The sequence below is a fragment of the Xyrauchen texanus genome, chromosome 8, assembly GCF_025860055.1.
Source record: "Xyrauchen texanus isolate HMW12.3.18 chromosome 8, RBS_HiC_50CHRs, whole genome shotgun sequence".
NCBI classification, from domain to species: domain Eukaryota; kingdom Metazoa; phylum Chordata; class Actinopteri; order Cypriniformes; family Catostomidae; genus Xyrauchen; species Xyrauchen texanus.
In genome coordinates this window covers 980,177-1,006,429 of record NC_068283.1, presented here as the reverse complement: position 1 = coordinate 1,006,429, position 26,253 = coordinate 980,177, and the positions used below count along the sequence as shown (strand labels likewise).

At 39.0% G+C, this 26,253-nt stretch overlaps 1 protein-coding gene across 1 annotated transcript in view; it reads right to left on the bottom strand.

The window, feature by feature from the left end:
- Window positions 1-1,305: 1,305 nt before the first annotated feature.
- Window positions 1,306-26,253, bottom strand: part of LOC127647473 (cytohesin-3-like) — a 96,760-nt gene continuing 71,812 nt past the window's right edge. Inside the window, exons 10-13 of the mRNA XM_052131738.1 lie at window positions 17,060-17,136; window positions 10,175-10,246; window positions 9,937-10,091; window positions 1,306-4,909 (exon numbers count right to left, since the gene is read on the bottom strand). Coding sequence (XP_051987698.1) covers window positions 4,837-4,909; window positions 9,937-10,091; window positions 10,175-10,246; window positions 17,060-17,136 — 377 coding nt within the window. The 3' untranslated portion in view covers window positions 1,306-4,836. The remainder of the gene's footprint in view (window positions 4,910-9,936; window positions 10,092-10,174; window positions 10,247-17,059; window positions 17,137-26,253) is intronic.

Below are 26,253 nucleotides of genomic sequence, written 5' to 3'. Positions count from 1 at the left end.
TCCTACGCACTTTGTGCTTGGGCCCTAATAATCCTAAGGAAAACAATAGGGTCCTACGCACTTTGTGCTTGGGCCCTAATAATAATAATCCTAACGAAAACAATAGGGTCCTACGCACTTTGTGCTTGGGCCCTAATAATCCTAACGAAAACAATAGGGCCTTGCCTTTTCAAGGCTTGGGCCCTAATAATAATAATAATAATAATAATAATAATAATAATAATAATCCTAACGAAAACAATAGGGTCCTACGCACTTTGTGCTTGGGCCCTAATTATATAATTTGCATGTGATTCAAAATGAATATGTGAAGCAACACCTCATGATGAGCTTCATGTGTGCTCTGGGTGAGTGTGTGACAGCAGAAGACACAGAATACATATTTATTTGACTTAATAACAGTTTCTTGGTGTTTAATAATCACACTGGGCCATGTAGGAAAATGCATTAAAGCAAATTTGCAATGTTTTACAGGAGGACACCTGTACACAGGATTGTGCTGACATTTTGAATAAAAGCACTTTTTATATTTTAACATATATTTTATAAAAAATAATGCAATGTTATTTTCAAAAATGTATTAAGAAAGCTGCTGTCATTTGATTAAAGTTTCAATTAATACATAAAAAAAATGACCATCCAATAACCACAAAACTGTTTACATCATGACCGCTTGTGTGTTTTTGCTTTAGTATTACCCCTGTTGGCACTTTAAATGTCCTGGAAAATTGTGCCTTGAAAAGAGTGGGAACCCTGAGTGAAAGAAAGGATGGATGAACATTAGTATGCAGTTTGAGTTGTGCAATAGTTAAAGTTGTTCAGAACTGAGTTTGACATGTTTTTCATATTTGCTGTCTTATAAAAGGGAAACCACTAATAGAATGCATGATCAGATTTTGTTCTGTTTGTACATTTGTTGGTGTCACTCCATTCCAGCAGATGGCAGGATAGTATCCTGTCTAGAGGTGCACCAAAAACAGGTTCTGGAGAGCAGAGCAGTGTGCATTAAGTTTATAATACATCCTCAACTGGCTGTGTATTTATGTAAATATTTATGGTGCTGATACAAGCAACAATGCTTCATAATTGTAGCCAGAGAAAACTATTATTGCACTCTAATTCAATATCTAATGTTATATTCCATATAAAAAGTTAATCTAAAAGAGATCAAATGTTGTTGTTTTGATGAAATTATTGGTAAAAGTGCAGAGATTGTCTTGATACCTACAGGACAAAGTTACCTTCAAAAACATAAAAATGATGGATAAAATACAAACATTCAAATGTACTGTTTATGGCACCAACAACATGTATTGCAGATCAGTAAAAACAGAAACATATCAAAGTAGAACACTGACATTACAGTATATGTCGATCATACTGTATATCCAACTGTACATTATAGCCCTTCTTACTGTAGCTCTAAACATGACATGTGTTTCCTTTCTGGTGTCAATATAAAATGGACTGAAATAATGGGACACATCTTTTTGAACGGTCATGAAGTTTTGTTTTGTTTGCATTATATATATACATTTTTCATGGTGTTTGGAAACCAGTTCTGCAGTACAATGAGTTATGAGTACGATATATATATATATATATGTAAAAGACAAAACTTTTATTTTCCGATGGTTTCAGTGTGCTTGTATCTGTAACGTTGCTCTTGTAAATGCTTTTCATAGCTGTTTTACTTTCTATAATTGATATTTTGTATGTGTCATCTGTACATATACACGTTTGAATATATTTAGCAGCTCTTAAAAGCCATTGTTATTAATATGAGGTATTATTATGTAGTATAAATATAAGAAAATCAAAGTATATGGTGTCATATTAAAGTACGATCAGTAGGATCACATGTTTGTAATCTCTGTGATGTGTGGGGAAAAACAATGCACTTGTGAAAATTTCAGCTTTATGTATCCATATTTCATATACAATATGACCAATAGCTTATACAGACATATAAAATTCATCTGGCGCCCTAAAGAGCATCGAAGATAGTTTTCCACCCCAGGACAGGGCTTTATTTTACAACACATATAAATGGCTACTGGATAAAAAAAAATCCAGAATTACATGGTCAATTTCCCTGACAGAAGAACGTTCGTTTTTAAGGCTTCTGAGCAAGAGAGCCCTAACATTAAAGATGATGTAGAAAATTACCAGTAGATTTATATGATACAGATTGTACTTACACAAAAAAATAAGACAAATGTTTACAGTATTTACACATAACTTATATCTAGATCAATTAGGAGTACAATAAAATCATTTCACAAAGAATATAAATACAAAATGATATTTAACTATAATTGTAAAGGCAACACAAAAGCAAGCAATTCATTCATATCACATCAAAACATCACACGTAACAGTAGATTGTGTCTTTTATACTCAAAATCAGAATGGAAAGTTTAAATGGACCAGTACACATAACTAAAACTATACATGTCATATGTTTGGCGTTTCTCATGAAATCAGTCCAGCTGATTCCAGACTCTTAGTGTTACCGTTAGATACATTTACGTCTATGCAAGCTTCTTGTGTGATCACACGCACACAGGAAGTCTTCTAGCACCATATAAGAGATAATGGCATGGTGGGGTATCGTTTCAGAGCCCTGTATGATGACACTGCCAGACCGCTGGTCAGTGATTGTAAATAGATCACGTATCATTTGGAATAGATGGCTTTTGTATCTGACATCTGTGAAGCGACACCCTGTCTACACCAGTCGCTCCCATTGGCTGTGTCTAGAAGGAAACACCCCATCAGCCCAAGTCCCAAGAGAGTCTCATTTGCGATTAACAAGGATAGCTTTAGGGTTAGATTTAGGTTTTAGCGGTAAGGATAGCTATAACGTTTCCATAAACAATATACACAATAATCACAGCATGTGCACTTCTGTTGCCTGAAGTCAACTCAATCTCACAGCTGATTGGTCCGTGATTTCTGCTTGTCATTTAGTATGTTTACTTCGATGCCTCCAGTGTAGACACTGTGTGAGATTTCTTAAAGGAAGATGACAATTCTGTCATTGTCTACCCACCCTCATCATAATCTTTTCATAGCTCTTTACAGTTTTATGATTTCATAGGGCCAAGGGCTGTCAAGCTCCAAAAAGGAAATAGAAAATGTCCATATATGCGCTATATTCCAAGTCTATATTCCTGAAGGTATATGACCTCAATGTTAAGTTATTATTCAATAATAATAATCGTGCCCTTCTACAAAGCTTGCATCTAGCCCATGTTCATCCATTTATAAATGGCTTTTTTTGTGGCAAGAGGCGTGTAACGACTTTCAAAAATGTCAACCTTCATGTTCCACATAAATAAAAAACAGATATGAATTGGGAACAACTTGAGGGTTGACACAAATGTCATTTTTGGTGAACTATTCCTTCAGGCCAGAAACATACGTTGGTCTGGTTAAACATGTTTAATGTGTGTTTCTATGTTAAGCCCAAAGTTTACTTCGGTATTGTGCATACGCTTGCTTACATGTACATTAGCATTGTTTGGCCTTTCAAAAGGTTGATTGTGCAAGCATCTGGGTTTTCGTAAAAAAAAAATTAAAAACGTCCTTCAAAAAATGTCAGACACAATGTCCAGTGAAAATATTAACAAGAAGCATCAGCAACCCCTTTGTTTGATGCCCCAAACGTACAGCTTCACTGCCATATACTGGGTTTTTCCAGCATTAAACATTTTTCAGCAGCCTTCGAAACACAATTTTGGGCTGCTGAAGCACATTTTATTATATAAAATGCCAAAAGCAAGATTAATAAGCCTTAAATAGCACAGAGCGGATCACATGTGTGATTAAATTGGGGTTTAGAGGTGTAACAGGTTATAAGCGGTGAATTTCGTTCCAGTTATTTTTTCATGAAACCAAAGGCCATAATTCTTTGGAGCTACACCACTTCATGTTGCTCGAAAAAAACATGTGCTTTGATCCTGAAGGAAACTAACCGCTTCTGTGCTATGTTAAAACAACAAATCATAGAAACATTTTTGGCCAGTAAACGTTATTATTCTCAGACACGTTAGCCAGTACCAGAATATCTTAGCTGAAACTCTGGTGCACATAGACAGGCGGCGAACGTATGCGTGCTACAACTGCCATTAAAGACTTCAGGAGTTTAGACCCATAAAGATGGATTGACCTGCACGCATAAGCTAATGTACTCGTAAAAACTGAAGTATACTTTGGGCTTTATTGTGGCAGTATCAAACCTCTGTTCTCAAGAGGGCGAGAGAGTTACCTTCAAAAGTCATTCAAATGCGTTATTTTTCAGTTGAGTTGCTATAAATATACTGACTCTAACTCAGTAATATTCTCTTCAAACTGCTGCTCCGCCATGACAGTAGTTGCTTTAGAGGAAACTCACAGTTGAACGTGAACCGTTCAAACTATTGTCTGTTATAGCTCCCCTTGTGCCAACATTGCTGAATGCGACACATACTTGCATTGTGTTATGAACTGCAGTCTGGCACATTTGGAAACACAACTACACAACTATTAGATTGTGCACTGTAGCTGTCTGCGTTCACATTCTTTCTTAGAGTATGTTTTGGCCTTTAAACGACTTCCTTTGGACTCAAGTGAGTCACCCTGGTATACAAACCGACATCCATGCAAATACAAACAGATCATGACAGCTGTGTGTTTATACTAATTGAAACACAAGAAAGGAACTATAAACATTGAATTCTTCAGTTGTTGGGCTCCTTTAAACCTTCAGACACATACTCACACAAAGGCTGTCCCAGAAGGCTGTGGTTACGTGTGTGTATGGGGTTTAGGGAAGCAGTTTGGATGTGGATTTCACTTCTTGTTGGCAATGCGTCTCTTCCTGGTGGCCAGCATGTCGTAGAAGGGGTCTCTGCTGATGCTCGCTCTGAAGGAATCAATTACAGCAGATGTGAGTATAGACACAGATACTTCTGCAGCTTTCATATGGAAATGCTGCACATTTATACACGACCCTGCCTTAACTGCATCAGAAAACAGAGTTTTTTCAGTGACCTAGTTTGGTTTCCATGGTTTCTGAGGACAGAACCCGCCCTCCCTTTTCACTCCGCCTCTCATGGATTATCATGAGTTTGAGTTGTGTTCCTCTCTCGTCCTGTTCAGATGATTTGATTTGAAATCGATCAGTGACTGATTTCTCCATAAATGTTCCTCTATAAAGTGCTCTCAAGACACAAACACTGCTGCAGCTGCCACAATTTTCATGGCTCAAAATCTTTGTAGAGCAGCAAATGGTGTAAAGCTCATCCTACACTACAGGAAGTTTGCACTCACGGTGAATCTGTCCCTCATTGTAGACTGAAGGTGTTTAGCTCTGTTCCAAAACCTAATGAGATGTGATCGAGGTAGCATTTTACGACAACAAAAATGTATCCCAATACAAAGGTTGTTCCAAAAAGTAGGCAGTAACATTGTCCACCATATAAAATACTTTGTCTTGGTCAAATTCACTAAATTAAATTAAGGTAATACAAATTCAAATGTAATTAAAAAAAATTCATTATCATTAATAATTATTAATTAATTGTGTTTATTTTTACAGAGAAATTGTATATAAAAATTTCAGTCACAGAGTGTATAAATGATATCAAAGAGTGGACGGCTAGAAATGTCCTTCAACTCAATTCCGATAAATCAAAAGTTGTAATTATTGGAACAAAAAAACAAAAAAGATGCTAAAATAATGTCTGACTCTTGATTGATGTACTGTAACGTCAACTTCTACAGCACAAAATGTAGATGTTATATTTGATACCAGTCTAACCTTTGAAAAACACATTTCCAATATTTGTATACTGCATTCTTCCACCTCAGAAGTATTGCTAATTTACGACAATGAAAAACATTAAAAACAAATTCAAGCATTCATAGATTATTGTAATACCTTAAGGTGGATGTCCTGCAGGTTTAATAAATAAACTTCTGCTGGTTCAAAATGCAGCCGCTAGAGTGCTAACTAGAACCAAGAAATATGATCATTTCAGCCCCATTTGGTCTGCGCTACATTGGTTACCTGATAAGTATTCATTTTTTAATTCTGTTAATTACTTACTTAGCTTTGAATGGTCTAGCTCCAAAGTACTTAAGGGAACTTCTATCATGTTATAATCCATCACGCACACTACGATCACAAAACTCTGGACTGTTAACAATACTTAGAATATCAAAATCCACAAAAAGAGTAAAAATAATTTCATATTTGGCACCTAAACTATGGAATAGCGTTCCTAGCAGTGTTTCAAACTCAGACACATTCTATCAGTTTAAGTCTAAACTAAATACTCATCTATTCAGCCTGGCATCCACCTAATTTATCCCTCAAATCATAGTTATGCTGCTTTTGTTAGGTCTGCCAGAACCGAAAACACTTTTCTTATTCTTTAACCCTGCTTTAAAGTACATGGCATCTACGCTAACTTTATTCTCTTTCTTTCCTTGATTATATCCCGAGGTTACAAAAGCCTGCCAGATCTACAGTGCATCCGGAAAGTATTCACAGCGCTTCACTTTTTCCACATTTTGTTATGTTACAGCCTTATTCCAAAATTGATTAAATTCATTATTAAACAATACCCCATAATGACAATGTGAAAGAAGTTTGTTTGAAATATTCCTGTGGCCGCTCATTTGTTATCTTGGCTGTGTGCTTAGGGTCGTTGTACTGTTGGAAGATGAACCTTCGCCCCAGTCTGAGGTCCAGAGCACTCTGGAGCAGGTTTTCATCAAGGATGTCTCTGTACATTGCTGCATTCATCTTTCCCTCGATCCTGACTAGTCAACCAGTTCCTGCCGCTGAAAAACATCCCCACAGCATGATGCGGCCACCATCATGCTTCACTGTAGGGAAGGTATTGGCCAGGTGATGAGCGGTGCCTGGTTTCCTCCAGGAATGACGCTTGCCATTCAGGCCAAAGAGTTCAATCTTTGTTTCATCAGACCAGAGAATTTTGTTTCTCATAGTCTGAGAGTCCTTCAGGTGCCTTTTGGCAAACTCCAGACGGGCTGTCATGTGCCTTTTACTGAGGAATGGCTTCCGTCTGGCCACTCTACCATACAGGCCTGATTGGTGGAGTGCTGCAGAGATGGTTGTTCTTCTGGAAGGTTCTCCTCTCTCCACAGAGAAACACTAGAGCTCTGTCACAGTGACCATCGGGTTCTTGGTCACCTCCCTGACTAAGGCCCTTCTCCCCCGATCGCTCAGTTTGGCCGGGCGGCCAGCTCTAGGAAGAGTCCTGGTGGTTCCAAACTTCTTCCATTTATGGATGATGGAGGCCACTGTACTCATTGGGACCTTCAATGCTGCAGACATTTTTCTGTAACCTTCCCGAGATCTGTGCCTCGATACAATCCTGTCTCGGAGGTCTACAGACAATTCCATGGACTTCATGGCTTGGTTTGTGCTCTGACATGCACTGTTAACTGTGGGACCTTATACAGACAGGTGTGTGCCTTTCCAAATCATGTTTTTGATAAATTTGCAAATATTTCAAACAAACTTCTTTCATGTTGTCATTATGGGGTATTGTTTGTAGAATTTTGAGGAAAATAATGAATATAATTCATTTTGGAATAAGGCAGAAAAAGTGAAGCGCTGTAAATATTTCCGGATGCACTGTATCTCCGGTCCTGACTGATGTCTGATTCCCACTGTGTCGCTGAATGATAATGACCAACTGCAGCATGTGCCAGTCAGACTTCACTTCAGTCTACTAAGACAGACTTCACAGTGGATGAATTGATGCAAAAGAATGGAGTTCACCAACATTATGTGCCATAAGCTTCCATCCAGACAGCAATGCTCCTCACTGAATGAAACCTATATCAACTCGGTCAAAGGTGGGACAACACTACATAGAAAATGAATTAACCAGTAAAAAAAAAAAAAAATTCAAAATCAAAAGACAATGCATCTACGTGTATTTCCTCAGTTAATTTGGGATGACACTAAAACTTATAGTCCATTTAAAATCATTTTGTTTACTCACTGACCTAAAAAACATATTTAGTTTATTTTAACCGCTAAACATAAAAACAGACAGACAAGGAGTTTGAATGTCCGGGTCCCGACACAGACCGGAACCAAACTAGACAGGAAGTCAGGAACCATACTCCATACCCCAGACATGAAACACAACAGACAGAAGAGTAGTACCCCCTTTTTTATTGCATCATTTAATGTACAGCTGCTTTGAAACAACGCCTGCTGTGAAAAATGCTATAAAAAAACCATTAAAGTCATGACTTGACTAACATTAAATTAATAAACATGGTAATATCAATATAATATAATATTAATTAAAATATTTTTATATTACATAATATTCTAACATGATAATTATAATATTATGATATATAATATTATATATAGATTTTATTTTTATAAATTTGCAGAGATGTATGAAAAGTTTGTGGCACTTTCTGTCGTGTTTTACGATCACAGATTCTTTGCAAGTGTAGACAACGCTTAAGTTGCCGTGACATCACATCAATTTCTGCTGAAAGAGTTGTAGGCAGGTCAACATGGAAGAACATTCCCCTGCCCCTTGAGTGTTAGTTTAAACTAGGGGTCAACCGATAGTTGATTTTGCCGGTACTGATAACTGTCGATAGTTTTAAAATCAATTCAAAAAATGTCTTATTCTGTCCTTACTATGACAGGAACAGACAAAGAGTCCTAAATTAATAAAATCCCAGATGCAGTTTATAGTTCAATCAAAATAACCAGAATAACCAGAAAAAGATTGGTGGATAATGTGGGACTTTTAAGTATAAACAAGCTCAAAACACACTCTTATTTTGAAATGCCGAAATAATAAAAAACTATCAGCAACTATCGCCATAGATTTTTGTCGATAACGATAGGTCCAAAAAGCAACTATTGGCACCAATGAACTGGTCAAACCGATATATCGTCAACCTCTATGTCTACATTTTGGTTAATTTAATAGGCCAAAGCTTTCAGCTTCTAATAAGAGTATATTACTTGTATTTAAATTATTTAACACATATTTACCATGTTTTCATCATTCTGCAGAAATCTGCAGATATTCCCCCAAATCAGCACATGAAAACATCCTAGTTGAAAGTATAAGAGCTTGTTTTTGGTCTCAAACACTCTCACTCTATCCTCAGCATCTAAAGTGTGATTACAGATAAGCACTGTGGGTCATAACTGTGCAGATTGTGCAAAATGTGATTGTGATAAACCCTGTCATCCTGCACACTTCTCAGAGATAACACGCACTAGCGTTAGGACTAGATTAGGAGAGAAAGATCACCACAGGTCTGCTATAGCAGGTGGTTTGGTTCACTCCAGCCACAGGGGGTTTAAGCCCTGACTAATCTGCACTGATGCCCTGTGAAAGCACAGGGGCTGTGGATGAGGGGGAGGTACCATGGATATGTGATGAGACAGCTGTTTCTATTCAAAAACAACACCCACCACCATCACAACTAGTGCTGATCAAATCCTCTCCTAGTGGGGTAAATCTCACAAAACCTGCCAAGAATACGACCTGGCCATATTTCAAAACACCCCCAAATCAAAAGGTCTAAGAGTCTAGAGCCTACCTTTAGAACCAATATTGTATTTTGTATTGTGACATTATTTGCATGACTATTATAGTATAACCATAGTAATTACAGAATTTACCATGCTTTTCATAACCACGCGTTTATGACAGAAACTAAAGTTGAACTGTAGTATATGTAGTAAACCCACAATGACAACGTTTATCATGGTTTTACTAAAGAAAGTTTCATTTAAGTTAGGATGCTGCCTTAGAAGCAAGGCGGCTTACTAGGGTTTGGAATAGATCTCATGCCTTGAATATAAGCTACTAATGAGGTCTCTAAACAACACCCTATAATGAATAGAATATTCTGAACTCTTACTTGATGGATTTTATCCACTCTTCCTTCTCCTCAGGTGTTGGTGCTGATATCCTGTAGACCACATGGTTCCCTTCCACAACCCGTCCGTCTGCCTCAGTCTTACACGCCTTTATCACCTGTCCTTTATGGTTGGAGTTGTACAGCTCAAAGCAGTTCTGCATGAGGAGACAGAGAGTGAGACATGAGGTTTTCATCATCTGGAACAGACAGCCTGCTTGAGGTTTGTTTGGGTACTCACAGGTTTGCGGGGTTCCTCCACCTCTCTAATGCTGAGGTTCTCCAGAGGGATGATTCCACGAGGTTCCTTGTCCTAAAAACAGCAGAAACCCATCAATGTGCATCCGAGACAGGAATTACCCTTCAAGACCCCAACACAGTTAAATGTGCACAATTGTGACTTTCACCTTGGGGTTCATTATTGTACTTCCAACTAAGGAAATTACTTTTGGGTGGCCACAATAAAAAAATGGATGGGCAAAGTTTTTTACCAATTTACCAATTTTCTTTACAACAGAGAAGTGGCACATTCAAACAGTTATTTGAACACTTTCAGAAATCAGAATGTCATGCATTTACTTTATAAATATGTATTTGAAATCAAATAATAATCTCTAATATTCTGGGTGTTCCTGGGTCTAATTTGGGTTGGCCATTGGCTACGTCACTGCTCCCAACCAGTCAAAAGTTTGGACACATTTGTGTTTTTCATTGTTTTGATGACTTTACTTTTATTGCAAAATGTGGAAAGTAGTAAAAATAGAGAGTAGTAATAATAAGTAATAAATAATGTTGTAATATAAAATGAGCAAGTGTGTCACGCTGCATACTCAAATTCATTAATAAATTCATGTTTCAATTATTCAGAAGTGTAAGAAAACTGAACCATTCGTGGCAAATAAAATAAATAAATACTTATTTAAAATAGTTGGTAAATGCTTCTATTGCAGCTGTGTTGTTTCAACTAGGCAAAAAACAAGATTTTGTTGATAAAACATTTTTTTTTTAATTTTTCATCGATTCTGAAAAGCAATGGATCGATCTTTGTGTACTGGGTCTGATTAATGTGAATCCTGCAGCCCAGGGGTCCACAACTCCAAGACTGTCCAACATCCTTCTTCCCAGTTGGCATTTAGCAGTATACTGTCTTGAAGGAATATCCATCTATCACAATCCAGCTAGAGACCCTGATGACCTTGAGCTTATGTGGTTTAACTGTTGCTCTGAAAACCAGGATACTCCTGATAGGTGCTATTTACCGCCCCCCAAGTGCCTCCTGCGATATCATGGACTACCTTGATAAGAACACATTCGCAGTGATGGACGAATATAGAGCACAGTCCGTAATGCTCATAGGCGACTTCAATGTACACCACCACGAGTGGCTGGGCAGTAACAAAACTGACACTGTTGGACGGCGAATCTTACAACTCGCCAATTGTCTGGGACTAGATCAGATTGTCATGGAACCAACTAGAGGAGATAATATTCTAGATCTAGTTCTCTCAGACACACCAGCAACTACTACCACCTTAGCACAAATGGGATCCTCTGACCACAACCCTGTTCTAATACAGCTACAAATCCCAGTCTTCAGAGACAAGCCATACAAGAGAACAGTATGGAGATACGATAAGGCTCACTTCTGGGAAATGAGAGGTTACCTCTCCAACATCAACTGGCCCTGTATTCTCAAGGATGAAGATCCTGAAATCATCTGCACAAACTTTACCACCATACTGCGAGACGCCATGGCATTATATATTCCCAACAAGACCATCGCCAAGAAGCCCGGGGATAAAGCCTGGTTCAACGCAGAGTGTAGAAGATTAGCCATGGTAAAAAGAAAGCTTTATTACAACATACGGACCTCTGATGACCCGGCTATGAAACGGAAGTTCCTCAAGGCAAGAGCAGTTTTCAATCAAGCTGAAAAGAGGGCAAAAAGGGAGTATTATACCAAATTGAGGAATGAACTTGCAGACAACTCAATAAGCTCAAAAAAATGGTGGGGAATAGTAAATTCACTTTCAGGCAGAAGTGGTTTCACAGACATCCCGGTCATTGAACACCGGGGTACCACCCACATCAGTGCAAAGGCAACAGGACCTGATGAAATACCAACAAAAGTCCTTAGAGAATGTGCAGCGGAATTGGCCAGCCCCCTCAGTCGTCTCTTTCAAATTCTCTTTTCACATGGCGTGTTCCCCAAACAATGGAAAAACGCCGGAGTGATTCCAATACATAAAAGAGACTCTAAATCAGATCCAACAAATTATCGTCCCATATCCCTCCTTCCAGTCCTTAGCAAAGTGATGGAATCCTCAGTTAATAAACAGCTCCAGGGCTACCTCTTCCGTCATAATTTAATTTCTAATAAACTGTATGGATTTAAACCGAACCACTGCACAGCAGACCTCCTTACAGTTCTATCGCAGACGTGGAACAACATCTTAGACAAAGGAGGTGAGGTGTATATTGTTGCACTAGACATTAAAGGAGCGTTTGACCAGGTTTGGCACAACGGCCTTCTGGATAAGCTTTCTGCTAAAGGCATAACTGGGCCATTACATTCTTGGCTACAGAATTACCTGGAAGGAAGGTCCATCCAGGTTGTGCTCTCTGGTCAGTCCTCATCACCTAAACCAATCAACGCCTCGGTGCCCCAGGGATCCATTCTCGGCCCGCTATTATTCTCCATCTTCATTGACGATGTTGTAGAACAGTGCAATAATAGCATTTTTCTATATGCGGATGATTCCACCATTTATGGCCCAGTAACGACACTTAATGGTCCCAATGTGGCACTGTTCTGTACCCGTTTCACAGTATGTGTCTAAGTTAATTTGTTCCGGAACTGCCATCTAGTGAACCTTAAAGAAACTACAGGTTTTATAGCAGGAAGTGCAGCTAGGCACATGGCTGATTCATGTTGCTCCGTCTGAGTGTTTTATTTTTTCGTGGATAATCCTCATCAATCCTTGCTTTGGAAGTTTGAAGAGCTATAGCTGTAAGTTTTCTTTATGTAATTGCTTTGAGTATTTCAAAAGTATATTTTGACATTAACATGTAAAGTTATTAGAAAGTGTAATTTAAGCATGTGACATGCTATCTTAAGTTTCAATGCAAATAGTGAATATTCTAGGAAATACACAAGTAATCTATTTTGATATGCATATTTGTTTGATATCAACAGTATTACGGTAATCTGTGTATTATTATTTGTGTTATTTGAAGCTATGTTTATTCATGAGTCTAATTGAAGATTGTATTTCTTTCTTTTAGTTTCACTCTGATCCATCATAATGTTGTGACATCAAGATTTAATAAATGCTAGAACTTCAACTTGCATTTTTATGATTATAATGGATGGAGTTTAACTTGCTGTCAAACTTCGTAAAGATAATACATGAAGGGAGGACAGTAAAGGCACCATCCCTAAATAAAGATCTGGAGAATATTCGCAGGTGGGCAGATACTTGGAAGGTCACGTTCGAACCCAGCAAATGCAAGGCTATGGTTCTGTCGAGAAAGAAGCCTCCATCCCGCCCGGACCTGTTCTTTGGGGCAATCAGAATTGACCTCTTTGAGCAGTTGAATATTCTGGGACTATGTATCGATAAGAAGTTGCTATGGACTAATTACCTGTCAAACATCGGCAAGCGTGCTGGACAGTGTCTTGGAGCTCTGCGCAGGTTGGCCAACAAGCTTGATGTCAAAGGTAGGGCCAATGTCTACAAGGCACAAGTCAGGAGTACCTTGGAGTACTCATGCCTTGCCTGGATGAACGCATCACAGACCACCCTTGGGCAGCTTGACAACATCCAGAAAAAGGCACTGAAAATCATTGGGGAGGATGAGGACACTGCCCTAAGGAAATATGCAATCAGTCAGCTCAGCCATCGTAGAACTTTTGCAGCAACAACTGTGCTTTTCAAAATGCACACAGAGAACTGTCCAGAGGATCTCAAAGCTTTGCTACCCCCACCAGATCTCGTTTGCCGAACCACTCGAAGAGCACGACCAAGTCACGCCCTAAAACTCCCCAAGTCTAACACCAAATGCTTGGGAAGGAGCTTTCTTCATTCGGTTGTAACAACTTGGAACTGCCTCCCCTCTACTGTAGTAGGTGAAATCACCTCAAAGAATGTTCAGGCCTTCAAGAAGAGACTAAACAAACATCTCCTTAGCAAAATAAAACTGTAATTTCTTGATGCTTAATGTCACTTATCCCATATTCTTAGTCCTGAGTAGCTGCAGATCACGATAGGCTTTCAGGCCACGAACTGCTAAAGCCTGTATCTGCTAAAGCACAAATAATAAAAAAAAAAAATTGCGAGTGGACAGCGGGATGTAAACACACGAGATGGTACACAACAGCTAAATCCATCCGTGTAGAACATGTTGACAGAGTACACATTTCCTCTGCTCTGTAGCCAGCAGCTGTGTGTGTGTGTGTGTGTGTGTGTGTGTGTGGGCAGGTTTTTTTTTAGGTTACAAACTGGTAATTACAAGGGAATTGTAATTCCAGTTTGTAACCTAAAACAAAATGTGGTTATAAATGCTATAAATGTGGTTTATGAGGACATTTCTAGTGTCCCCATACTTAAAATTGCTTAAAAATAATACTAAACGATGCATTATTGAAAATGTAAAAATGCAGAAAGTTTTTTGTGAGGGTTAGGTTTAGGGGTTGTGTTAGGTTTAGGGGTAGGGTTAAGAGACAGAATCTATTGGAGCCTATGGAGAGTCCTTATAAGGATAGCCACACCAACGTGTGTGTGTGTGTGTGTGTGTGTGTGTGTGTGTGTGTGTGTGTGTGTGTGTGTGTGTGTGTGCAAAGAGTGTTCATGATGTGGATTTGCACAAGAATACTCAAAAACGCTTAAAGATTCTGTCAAAATACACATGTGGTGACTTATCGAGGTATGAATGTAAACACAGAGTTATTTATAAAGTTAAAGTAAACAGTGGGAAAAAGGTTTAGTTGTATCAAAATATTTAAATTATAAATGTAATTCAGCTCTGTCGCTGTCTAGCAAGTCATTAATAATATTAAAAGAACAAGAACAAGAAAACGAGAAAACCTTTCACTGCTCTTGGCTGGGTAATTTTAGTAGCTTTAAAATGACTCATGTATTCTATTCATTGTACAGTGAAGATCACCAGTAATAAGTAGAATCTTGAATCTGCTATATTCACACACATATATATATATATTTTGAGGGGGTGGTCTACAGGTCTTCCACTGCTGCTAAGAATCCTGTAGGAATTATTTCATTTATTTTTAAATTGGTGTCCCATCTACAGCTTTAGAAACATCTCTCCAATTAGTAGTGCTGATTTTTCAATGTGTAATTATCATCGATGAATCGAATCATCTCTGCAGATACCCAGTTCTAACAGCACACTTCTAGTTGAAGAATTGCACTACCCATGATCCTAAAGAGAAAGATCCACAAATCAGAGATTTGCGGTGAAAAAAGTGCACCAAAAGAGCTCTGCAGCGACCACGCTCTCCCATGATGCACGGTTAATGATGAAATCCAGGCAATCTCCCTACACTCCCAAAACTCCTAATATATTTGTATAGTTTTAAGAAATTAATGGAAAAAATGCTTCCAGAACAAACATGGCTGAAAAAGTGGGTGGGCACTGTTGCGCTCTATTGCAGATTAAACATATTCTAATTGACTGTGAATGTGTTGAGCAGGTGACCATATTGTGGTTGTGCAAAAACAGGACACTGAAATTTGTAATTCTTAAAAATAAAAAATAAAAAAAAGAATGTAGACGCTTGTTTCACCTCTCACATGGCCTGATCTGTTTTGTATTTTCTGATGTTTTTTTTGCATTGAAGTACCAGCTTTACAGGGCAAGTACAGAAGTTGCACTAAAAATATCAGAGGATAAAAAATGTAATCATGGTCTATTTTATCTGTCCTATTAGTTTACGTTTCCCTGATTAATATATTTCAAATTCATAATTATTTTCACAACTTGTGACATTTTGCCAACACACAGCGCCTGTGCGTGCAGAAAGAGAGAAAGGCTGGCAAGAGAGAGCACACTTCTTGAGGGTGCTTCTCAAATGGAAGGCTGTGCCCCTCCTAGACCAGTCCTTCTGAGGCTGTGGGCTAGACTCCTCCTCAGCACTCAATGCTAGAACGAGACAGTAAGTGTGCATGTGGAACCATAACTTAGAACAATGTGCTATTTTACTTTGTTTAGAAAACACATATACTTCAGAAAACGAGAAATAAGACTTTAATCCCTTAATTATTTTAGCGAAATGTTTTATTCACAAAGCTCAAAAAGCTCTTTTGAGTCACTCAAAAAACCCTTTATATAATACATTTTTCAACACTTATCTTAGAATGTAAAGAATTTTAAATCCTTTCAAATATGAGAAAAAAGAAAATACTAGACTTGTAAAAACTATTAAACATTTAAAGCTTTTCAAATTCATGTAATTGCCCTTTTATTAATTTTATTTTTTGTGCTTTGTATCGTCTAATTTGTTGTACTGTCATTTTTTATTGTGAAATGTGAAAGTCAGAAAGAAAAAGCAGCTTCATAATGTTTTTGCCTCCGCGGTTACGCAACTTGTTTCAAGCCTTTTTTTTTATAATTTGGGACATGTGCAAAGGATTGTGGGTGATTGAAGGCCACATCCTCCAAAATATAGCAATGAGGGCTGCAAAACGAGGCTGCCTTCCAAGTGTCCTCACTATTGTGACAGATTTTGACGGTGCTTGATGATGTGGCAGCTGAGATATCAGCCAAACGAGGCTGCAGCCAAGCACACTTAGTCTGCCGCTCTCTGTCAGAATAATCACGTAAGGACACATAAACACAAAAACTGGCGAGGAGTATCAAATATACGATGTATGAGAGTCCTAACTGCATGTAGCCAAATCCCAGACATATATAGCCAATTTTGAAATCCCGGCCAGATGCTTTTTTCAGGTCCAAAACAGAGGACATGTCTGGGAAAAAGAGGACGTATGGTCACCCTAGTGTTGAGTCACGCATTACATTTGCATTCAGTATGGTGTGCTTGATTAGGACAAAATCCAAAAAAGATGTACTGACATAATGAAATAATAAAAATTGATCTACATACTGTTGTGTACTCAAAATAGTACAAGCAGTTGTCTGTCAGAATAAACCATCTCCTCTTCCAAGTTTTCACTCGTCCACCTACAGAGAAAATAAAATGGACTGGATGAATGTTAGGAGAAACATCTAACATTGAAATAAAGCAGCAGAGCAGGATTTAGGAACAGTATCTGACTAGAGCATGATTAATAAAAACTAGATGAATGGCTCCCGTTTCCCATTTTAGGATTATCATGTTGGTAAAAACATATTTCTTAGCAAATGGTCAAACATAGTCATAGTGTAAGACATCTTCTAAAAGGAGAACATTTGTATAGTACTCTTTATATTAATGGTTATGCATCTAAATATTTGGTACTTATTGCATCTGGATGGACCAACTCAACACAGTGTCCACTCACCAAAACAGGTATTTTGACCATTCACCCTCACAATTAAACAATATGGTTCATAATATGATTCACAAGCTCTTCTTTTGTTGCATGCACGCAAATACAAATGAGTGATGATCAAACAATGACATGAGTGCGGAACAGAACTATCTCTTTGTCTAACCAATGGAAGACGAGTGTTTGCGAAGCAATCTTTATTTTTTGAGTTTTGTTTAGTGCTGCTGTTCAGGTAGTAGTGCAAAAATAGAATGAGAATGTGTTCCCCCTGGATTTTCCTTTGCATTTATATAATGGCAGTTTTGGATTTATAGGTGAAATAAGGTCTGTGGTAAATGTACTATTATCTAAATATTAAATATTATTTTAATAGTTATTATTATAATTATTTGAAATAGTTAAGCTTTAGTCCTTTTGTTCCACTGCACTGGAAAGTTCTTAGTTTGTTTCAGGCACTGAGGCCAATGCACAACTCCAACTCCATTTCAACTCACAGCGAGCAAAAACAGAATGTTGCTTTGATGAGAGGAGAGCGATGTCAGAGAGAGCTTAGATCACACAGCTAACCTCATCTGCTGTATTCTTCACAAACAGACTCACAACAGAGTTTTACAAAAAACAAAGATATCACAGGACTGCTCTAGTTTGCATTTTACTATCAAATTAGACACATTAGCTCTGTTCCAAAACCTACTGAGCTGCCCACAGAGGTTACATTTTAGGGACATCGTAGGCCCAAGCATTGTTCCAAAGGGAAGGCATCTACATTTTAGCCAAAAGGCAGCATTGCAGGTATCCAACACGGAGAAGGCAATGCATTGTACGAAGTGTTCCTATGCAATAGTTTGCACTCCCTCGCAATTATTTTAGGTTCCCTAGAAATTCCTTGTTTAAAAATGTACCAAGTTTTTACTACAGTAACAATAGTTGAACTATTGTATTTGTAGTAAAACCATAGTAACCACAAAATGTACCATGGTTTTGCTACACCATAATATAACCATGATATTTGTGGTTAGTGTCTGACTAACTGGTGCCCAGGTCAGGAAGCAGACAAACTGGTTAATCTGAGCGTCTGCTGGCTGCCTTAAGATATCACACAGGTCACATAAACTGGTGTTGAGCAGGAGGTGCTAATACAATTTACAGTAAAGTTTTTGGTGTTACTCAGAGGACAGGATATAAGTTTAAGTCTTTTGAACTAATAATGATTAATGTGACACCATCAGATATAAATAAAAAAACACTTGCCCTTGCTACAATATATAGATCACCCGGGCCTTATTCTGATTTCCTTGGTGAATGTGCTTATTTATTATCAGATCTTGTAGTTACTGTAGATAGAGCTTTAATTGTTGGTGACTTTAACATTACCATAGATAATGAAAATTACACACTGGGATTAGCATTTATTGATATTCTCAACTCTCTTTGAGTGAACTGTCATATGGAGTTGATGTTGATGCTATAAAAATTCTTCCACAGAGCGATGACATCTCGGATCATTACCTCGTCTCTTGTATGCTGCGCTCAGCTAATGTTACTCAATCTACACCATGCTATCGTTCAGGTAGAACTATTGTTTCGACCACTAAAGATAGCTTCACTAATAATCTTCCAGATCTATCTCATACACTCAATAAGCCCCAAACTCTAGAAGAATTTTATGAAATAACAGAAAATATAAATACTTCTCTAGCACTTTTGAGTGTTACCCCCCTTCAATAAAAGAAAAATCAAGACAAAAGTCCTGCACGATGGTACAATGATCACACTCATGCTCTCAAGAGAGCAGCTTGAAAAATGAAGCCAAGTGGAAGAATGCTGTTCATGGAGGAATATTATCTGTAGCTACAGACAGGCACTCAAAGCTGCCAGGTCAGCATATTTGAGTAAACTCATAGAAAATGACCACAACAATCCTAGATGTTTATTCAGTACTGTGGCTAAATTGGTTAGGAATAAAGCTTCAACAGAACCAGATATTACGTCACAGCACAAGAGTAATGACTTCATGAATTTCTTTACAGATCAAATTTAAATAATCAGAAATAAAATTGTAATTATGCAATCATCTGTCATAGAACCTCAGAAAACAATGTCTAATAATTTTCCTCACATGCAACTTCAATCCTTCTCTGTCATAGGTCATGAAGAGCTAACAAAACTTATCAAAACATCAAAAGCCACAACATGTTTGTTAGATCCTATACCAACTAAGCTCTTAAAAGAGGTATCCCCTGTAATCTCAGAACCTCTTCTTAATATTATTAACTCCTCGCTATGCTTAGGACATGTCCCAAAAACTTTAAAATGGCAGTTATCAAACCACTTATTAAGAAGCCACAACTTGATCCTGTAGAATTGGCTAATTATAGACCGATTTCAAATCTCCCATTTATGTCACAAATACTAGAAAACTAGTGTCCTCCCAAATATGTTCATTTCTACAGAGAAATGGTATCTAGGAAGAATTTAAGTAAGGATTAGGCCCCATCACAGTACTGAAACTACACTTCTCAAATGACTTGCTCTTATCATCTGATCGCAGCTGCATTTCTCTTCTAGTACTTTTAGATCTTAGTGCTGCATTCGACACGATAGATCAAGACATTCTCTTGAATAGGCTGGAGAATTATGTTGGCATTTGTGGAGTTGCATTAGCATGGTTTAGGTCATATTTAACAGACCACTACCACTTTGTCAGTGTAAACAAGGAATTGTCAAATCAAACATGGAGTGCCACAGGGATCAGTTTTAGGGCCTCCGCTTTTCTCCTTATAAATGCTTCCCCTGGGAGATATTATCATAAGTTTCCACTGTTATGCAAACAATACCCAAATTTATATTTCTTTGAAACCCGACCAAATTTCACAATTCTCTAAATTAGCAGACCAAAAGTCTCTAAAAACAAGCTGCTAAAATATAATTTGACTCACGATTGATGTACTGTTACATCATCTTCTACAGCAAAGAATTTAGGTGTTATATTTGATAGCAATCTGTCCTTTGAAAATCTAATTTCCAATGTTTGTAGAACAGCATTCTTCCACCTCAGAAATATTGCTAAATTAAGGCATATGCTCTCTGTTGCTGATGCTGAAAAACTAATTCATGCGTTCATGACCTCAAGACTAGATTATTGTAATGCATTACTGGGAGGATGTCCAGCAAGATCAATAAATAAACTTCAATTCAACGAGAACCAAGAAATATGATCATATTAGCCACATTTTATCATCGCTACATTGGCTACCTGTTAAATTCTGTATTAATCTAAAAATTCTGATAACTACAAACAAAGCTTTGAATGGTCTATCTCCACAGTACTTAAGTACATAATCAAGTTTATTATGATCACAAAATTCTGGCCTGTTAATAGTTCCTAGAATATCAAAATCCAGAAACAGATGAAGATCCTTTTCCTATTTGGCTCTTAAACTATGGAATAGTCTCCCTAACACTAAAAGACTAAAGACTCTATTTAGCCAGGCATACATCTAATTTATCCATTAATTCTTAGGCTGCTTTAGTTAGGTCAGATCCTGATATCATGATCTATAACTGCCATTCAATATAAATTAAATGGCATCTACGCTAATATTATTCTATTTGTTTTCCTGTCTCAGCATTGGGATTCATATCCACCTCCGTTCCTGCTTGGTGTCGGACACCACTGCTATGTGTCTCTTGAGTAATGATGACCAAATGCAGCCGGTACCAGCCAGACATCATTTCTGTCTATTACGATGGACTTCAGGATGAACTGATGCCAACTCCAACCATAAGACATGGGATACTTCATATGCCATTGTCTGAAACTTGGATTTAGGATGGACCACACCGAATCTCACCAAAATTACCGGCCAGGTTGAACTGCAATGCACCTCACTGATCTCTGCCTGCATCACCTCGGTCTATTGATGGACAACAATCTTGAAATGGAATGCATAGACTAACTATTGCCAACAAAAGCTCTTCATCAGCCAATTAACAAGGACAATTGCATCTATGTGAACTTCTGCAGTTAATCCAGGATGGACTTCAAAGACATTTGTCATTAATCTTACAGTTCAAACACAATCGATGTTTAAACACTGACCCTTAACACTTACTTAGTTTAATCATTTTAAACCATGATTTTAACTATACATAAGTAATATTTACATTATATTCATGATGTCAGTCAGAGGGGAACTGACCCCGACAGTAAGTCTGGTTTCTCCCAAGGTTATTTTTCTCCCATTCACAAACATCTTATGGAGTTTTGTGTTCCTTGCCACAGTCACCTTCAGCTGCTCACTGGGGTTATTAATACAAATTATGTTTATACAAAATTTACAATCACATGTTTTATCAAACCACACAATGATGACTCTAAGACATTATAGATATTACAGTTTCATTTTCTGTTAATGCATGATTTTCTGTAAAGCTGCTTTGGAATGATGTGTGTTGTGAAAAGCGCAAATATATACAAATATAAATGACTTGATGAAGTGTTATTTGTGTGATTCAAGATGTTGCTGATATTTAGTCACTAATGAGGTTCCATGACAGGTTGCTCCCTATTTAGGCAGCAGATAGCAAGACAGTTCACTAGGTTCACTAAGGAAACTACTAAATGCCACTATCATGCTCTGGAAAATGGCACATATATTCACACTCAAAGCCAATCTCTCACACACCCTCACATACAAAAGGATCTCATATCTTTTGAAGCCTGTGACTCATTTGCAGTCTTAGCTTTTCTCAAGCAGTAATCTAGAGCAAGCATGAGTCTGCTGTTCTGGTTTTGGCTGTTGTAATAATGTGGTATATTGAGCACAACGCTGCAGGCTTATCTACCCCGCATCTCCTTACTCAAACTAAACGCACAACACAGTCTGCAGATATATATCCCATCTTCTGTCTTCACTGTTGCTAATGTATAACACCATCTGAGTTACAAAACATTGCAGCAGGCATGGGCATCATTTTGTTTATAAAAAGTGGTTGGGTTATGCACAGATAATGTAAAATAATATCTGTTTATAAATATAAATTGTCATTCTTGATGAACAATTCAAGCATTTAAAAAAAAATGCCATTATTAATTTGATAACTTGAACAGTACATTTAACACTTTCAGTAGATTTTGTAAGTCAGTGAATAAATACATGGATCCATTGATTTTTATTTAAACAAACAATCAAACACCAGTAGTACTGTCACGATTCACTGTTGTCTGCCCTGTGTTTCTCCCTTGTCATCTGTCTTGGACTACACTTCCCATAATTCCCTGCCCTCATCACTGCCAGCAGTACTTCATTGTTCTCACCTGTGTGTCATTTAATCATTAACCTTTGTGTATTTAAACCCTATTATTTTATCATTCGTTGTCAGTTGTTGAATGTATGTTCTTGAATGTGTTTCTGCCCGTGGCCTTCGTGGATGTTTTCTATGGTTTATATTTTGGTTTGCCATCGTGGATGTTTTAGTTGTTCCCTGTGTTTTTGTTATACACCGAGTTACCTGGTTTATCTTATAATTTCATTAAAAGCTGCATTGAGATCCCACTCCTCGTCTGCTTCGTTACAGAACAACTGACCAATAATGGATCTAGCAGCCGTCAGAATTCTCCTAGTTCACTAAAGGAGCTGTTGCCTCCGGCGACTCCTCGCTGGACGCTCCTCGATTTCGTGGAGGAGACTCTGCGAGTTAGCCGCTCGCCGTTCACTGTGGGTGTAGAGGAATATGGCTTTACCTCTCCTCCCACAGTGGTCACCCCCCAGCCTTCCACACCTGCCACGGCCAACGAGTTGGAAGTCTCTTCCGTCCCAGAGTCAGCGTTCTCAGCCTCATCTGCCCGGAGGAGGAGGAGGAGGAGGAGGAGGAGAAGGAGAAGGAGAAGAGGAAAGGCTTCTGCTCCCCAGTCTCCGCCTTCCACGGCTCCGCCCTCAGAACCTTCCATGGCTCCGCCTTCCATGTTCAGCGAACCAGAGCTCACGCATGCCACGGTCATCGAGTCAGCGCCTGTAGCCTCGCCCGTCAGCGAGCCTGCGCCTGTAGCCTCGCCCGTCAGCGAGCCTGCGCCTGTAGCCTTGACCGCCCCAGAGCCAGCGCCTGTAGCCTCGACTGTCCCCATAACCACGCTCCCTGCTGGCCGAAGGAGAAGGAAGAGGGCACCTTCTCCCCAGTCTCTGCTAGTGCTTGTGACCATCCCTGAGCCTTCCACGCGGCCCCGTCTCCTGAGCCTTCCACGCGGCCCCGTCTCCTGAGCCTTCCACGCGGCCCCGTCTCCTGAGCCTTCCACGCGGCCCCGTCTCCTGAGACTTCCACGGCCCCGTCTCCTGAGCCTTCCACAGTGCCACCTTCCACGGCTCCGCCTTCAGAGCCTTCCACGGTGCCACCTTCCAGTGCTCTGCCTCCAGAGCATTCTATGGCTCCGCCTCCTGAGCCTTCCATGGCTCTGCCTTCCACGGCTCCACCCCCAGAGTCCTCCATGGCTCCGTCTACCATGGCGTTCAGTGTAAGACTGAATTGTGCACAGATAAAATGTTGATTGTCTTTCAATCCTTTAAAAAGTGTTTCATTGAACACGGAATAAAATTAAACCCTTTGTAAAATATCATATAATATGAATCAGGCATGTGAATGGCTAAGCACAAAAAAGCAGGAAAATATACAGAGCAAAATGGACCGCCACATGCAGCACACACCGTTCTTTGCGTCTCCCTCTCGATGTGACACCTTTCTTTGCATCTCCCTCTCAATGTGTCACAGTTAGTTGTGCCTCACTCTCAATGTGTCACAGTTAGTTGTGACTCCCTCTTGATGTGCCACAGTAAGTTGCTTCTCCCTCTCGATGTGTCACAGTTAGCTGCGTCTCCCTCTCGATCCGTCACAGTTAGTTGCGTCTCCCTCTCGATCCGTCACAGTGAGTTGCGTCTCCCTCTCGATCCGTCACAGTTTGTTGCGTCTCCCTCTTGATGTGTCACAGTTAGTTGCGTCTCCCTCTCGATCAGTCACAGTGAGTTGCGTCTCCCTCTCGATCCGTCACAGTGAGTTGCGTCTCCCTCTCGATCCGTCACAGTGAGTTGCGTCTCCCTCTCGATCCGTCACAGTGAGTTGCGTCTCCCTCTCGATCCGTCACAGTGAGTTGCGTCTCCCTCTCGATCCGTCACAGTGAGTTGCGTCTCCCTCTCGATCCGTCACAGTGAGTTGCGTCTCCCTCTCGATCCGTCACAGTGAGTTGCGTCTCCCTCTCGATCCGTCACAGTGAGTTGCGTCTCCCTCTCGATCCGTCACAGTGAGTTGCGTCTCCCTCTCGATCCGTCACAGTGAGTTGCGTCTCCCTCTCGATCCGTCACAGTGAGTTACGTCTCCCTCTCGATCCGTCACAGTGAGTTGTGTATACCTCTCGATGTGTCACTGTTCTTTGTGTCTCCCTCTCAATACGTCACAGTTAGTTGCGTCTCCCTCTCGATACGTCACAGTTAGTTGCGTCTCCCTCTCGATACGTCACAATTAGTTGCGTCTCCCTCTCGATACGTCACAGTTAGTTGCGTCTCCCTCTCGATGCGTCACCGTTCTTTGCGTCTCCCTCTTGATGAATGTGAGGTGGTGCAATGATATTTATACAATAAATCTTTGCTCTGATCTTCCAAAACAGAAAGCCCCAAAACACTTTGAATATAACAGGGTAGTCACAAAAATAAATTTAATATTTTTATTATTATTATATTGTTTCACTGTAAATATAACTACAACTTATTTTTCTATTATAATTTGTGAAACTGAGTGAGACTACCAAAAATGTAATCGGTTAGCCATTCAAACCCATGTATATACATTTTAAACTTACTGTGACAGGATTGAATTAAAGGGTTAATTTACCCAAAAATGAAAATCCTCTCATAACTTACTTAGCTTCAAGCCATCCCAGATGTGTATGACTTTCCTTCTTCAGCAGAACCGAAGTGAAGATTTGTACAAGCAGATTTCAGCTCAGTTTGGTGCCATCAGGCTGCTGGCTGTTTGACAGTCCAAATGCATATTTAGGCAGCATAAGAGTATTGATAATGATAATTAAAAAGTTTTTAATGCTAAATCGTTGACTTCGCCTATTGCTGTATTTCTGTTTGAAATGAACTAACTCTCACGTGACGTTCGTTCCTCTGTTGTATACTAAGCACTCACTTCCGACTTCTCTCATGAACGCGCTATTGCGCTTACATCACTGATGCTGTGACTGCTGGCAGGAAGCAATTTATACAGTTAATAAAATTTTAATTATCTATTTATTTTTCACACAAACCTATCAATTGACGGGAGTTGATTATGCTGCCTAAATATGCCTTTTGGACTGTCAAATAGCCAGCAGCCTGATGGCACCCATTTACATGCATTATATGGACATACAGAGCTGAAATCTGCTTATAAAATCTTCACTTCGGTTCTGCTGATGAAGGGAAGTCATAAACATCTGCGATAGCTTGAACTTAAGTAAATCATTAGAGGATTTTCATTTTTGGGCAAACTAAAGTAACAGTATATAAATGACTTCATGGTGCAAAGCAGTTATCCAATGAACTTGCATTCTTCTTTGTCTAGTATGTATTTGTACTGCAGTGCACTGTAAGTGTTTTCTCTGAAACCCTCCTCCACCCCAGCACAACTTGTCTTGATCTGCTTGTAGGCATTGTGTGTATGTCTGATTGATCAGCAGCAGGATGTCCTACATGCTCAATAGAGCGTGTCTTTGTAGTTACTGAATGTTGGGGTGGTTCCTGAATGTCAAAATGGCACTTAAAGCCCTGATACTTTT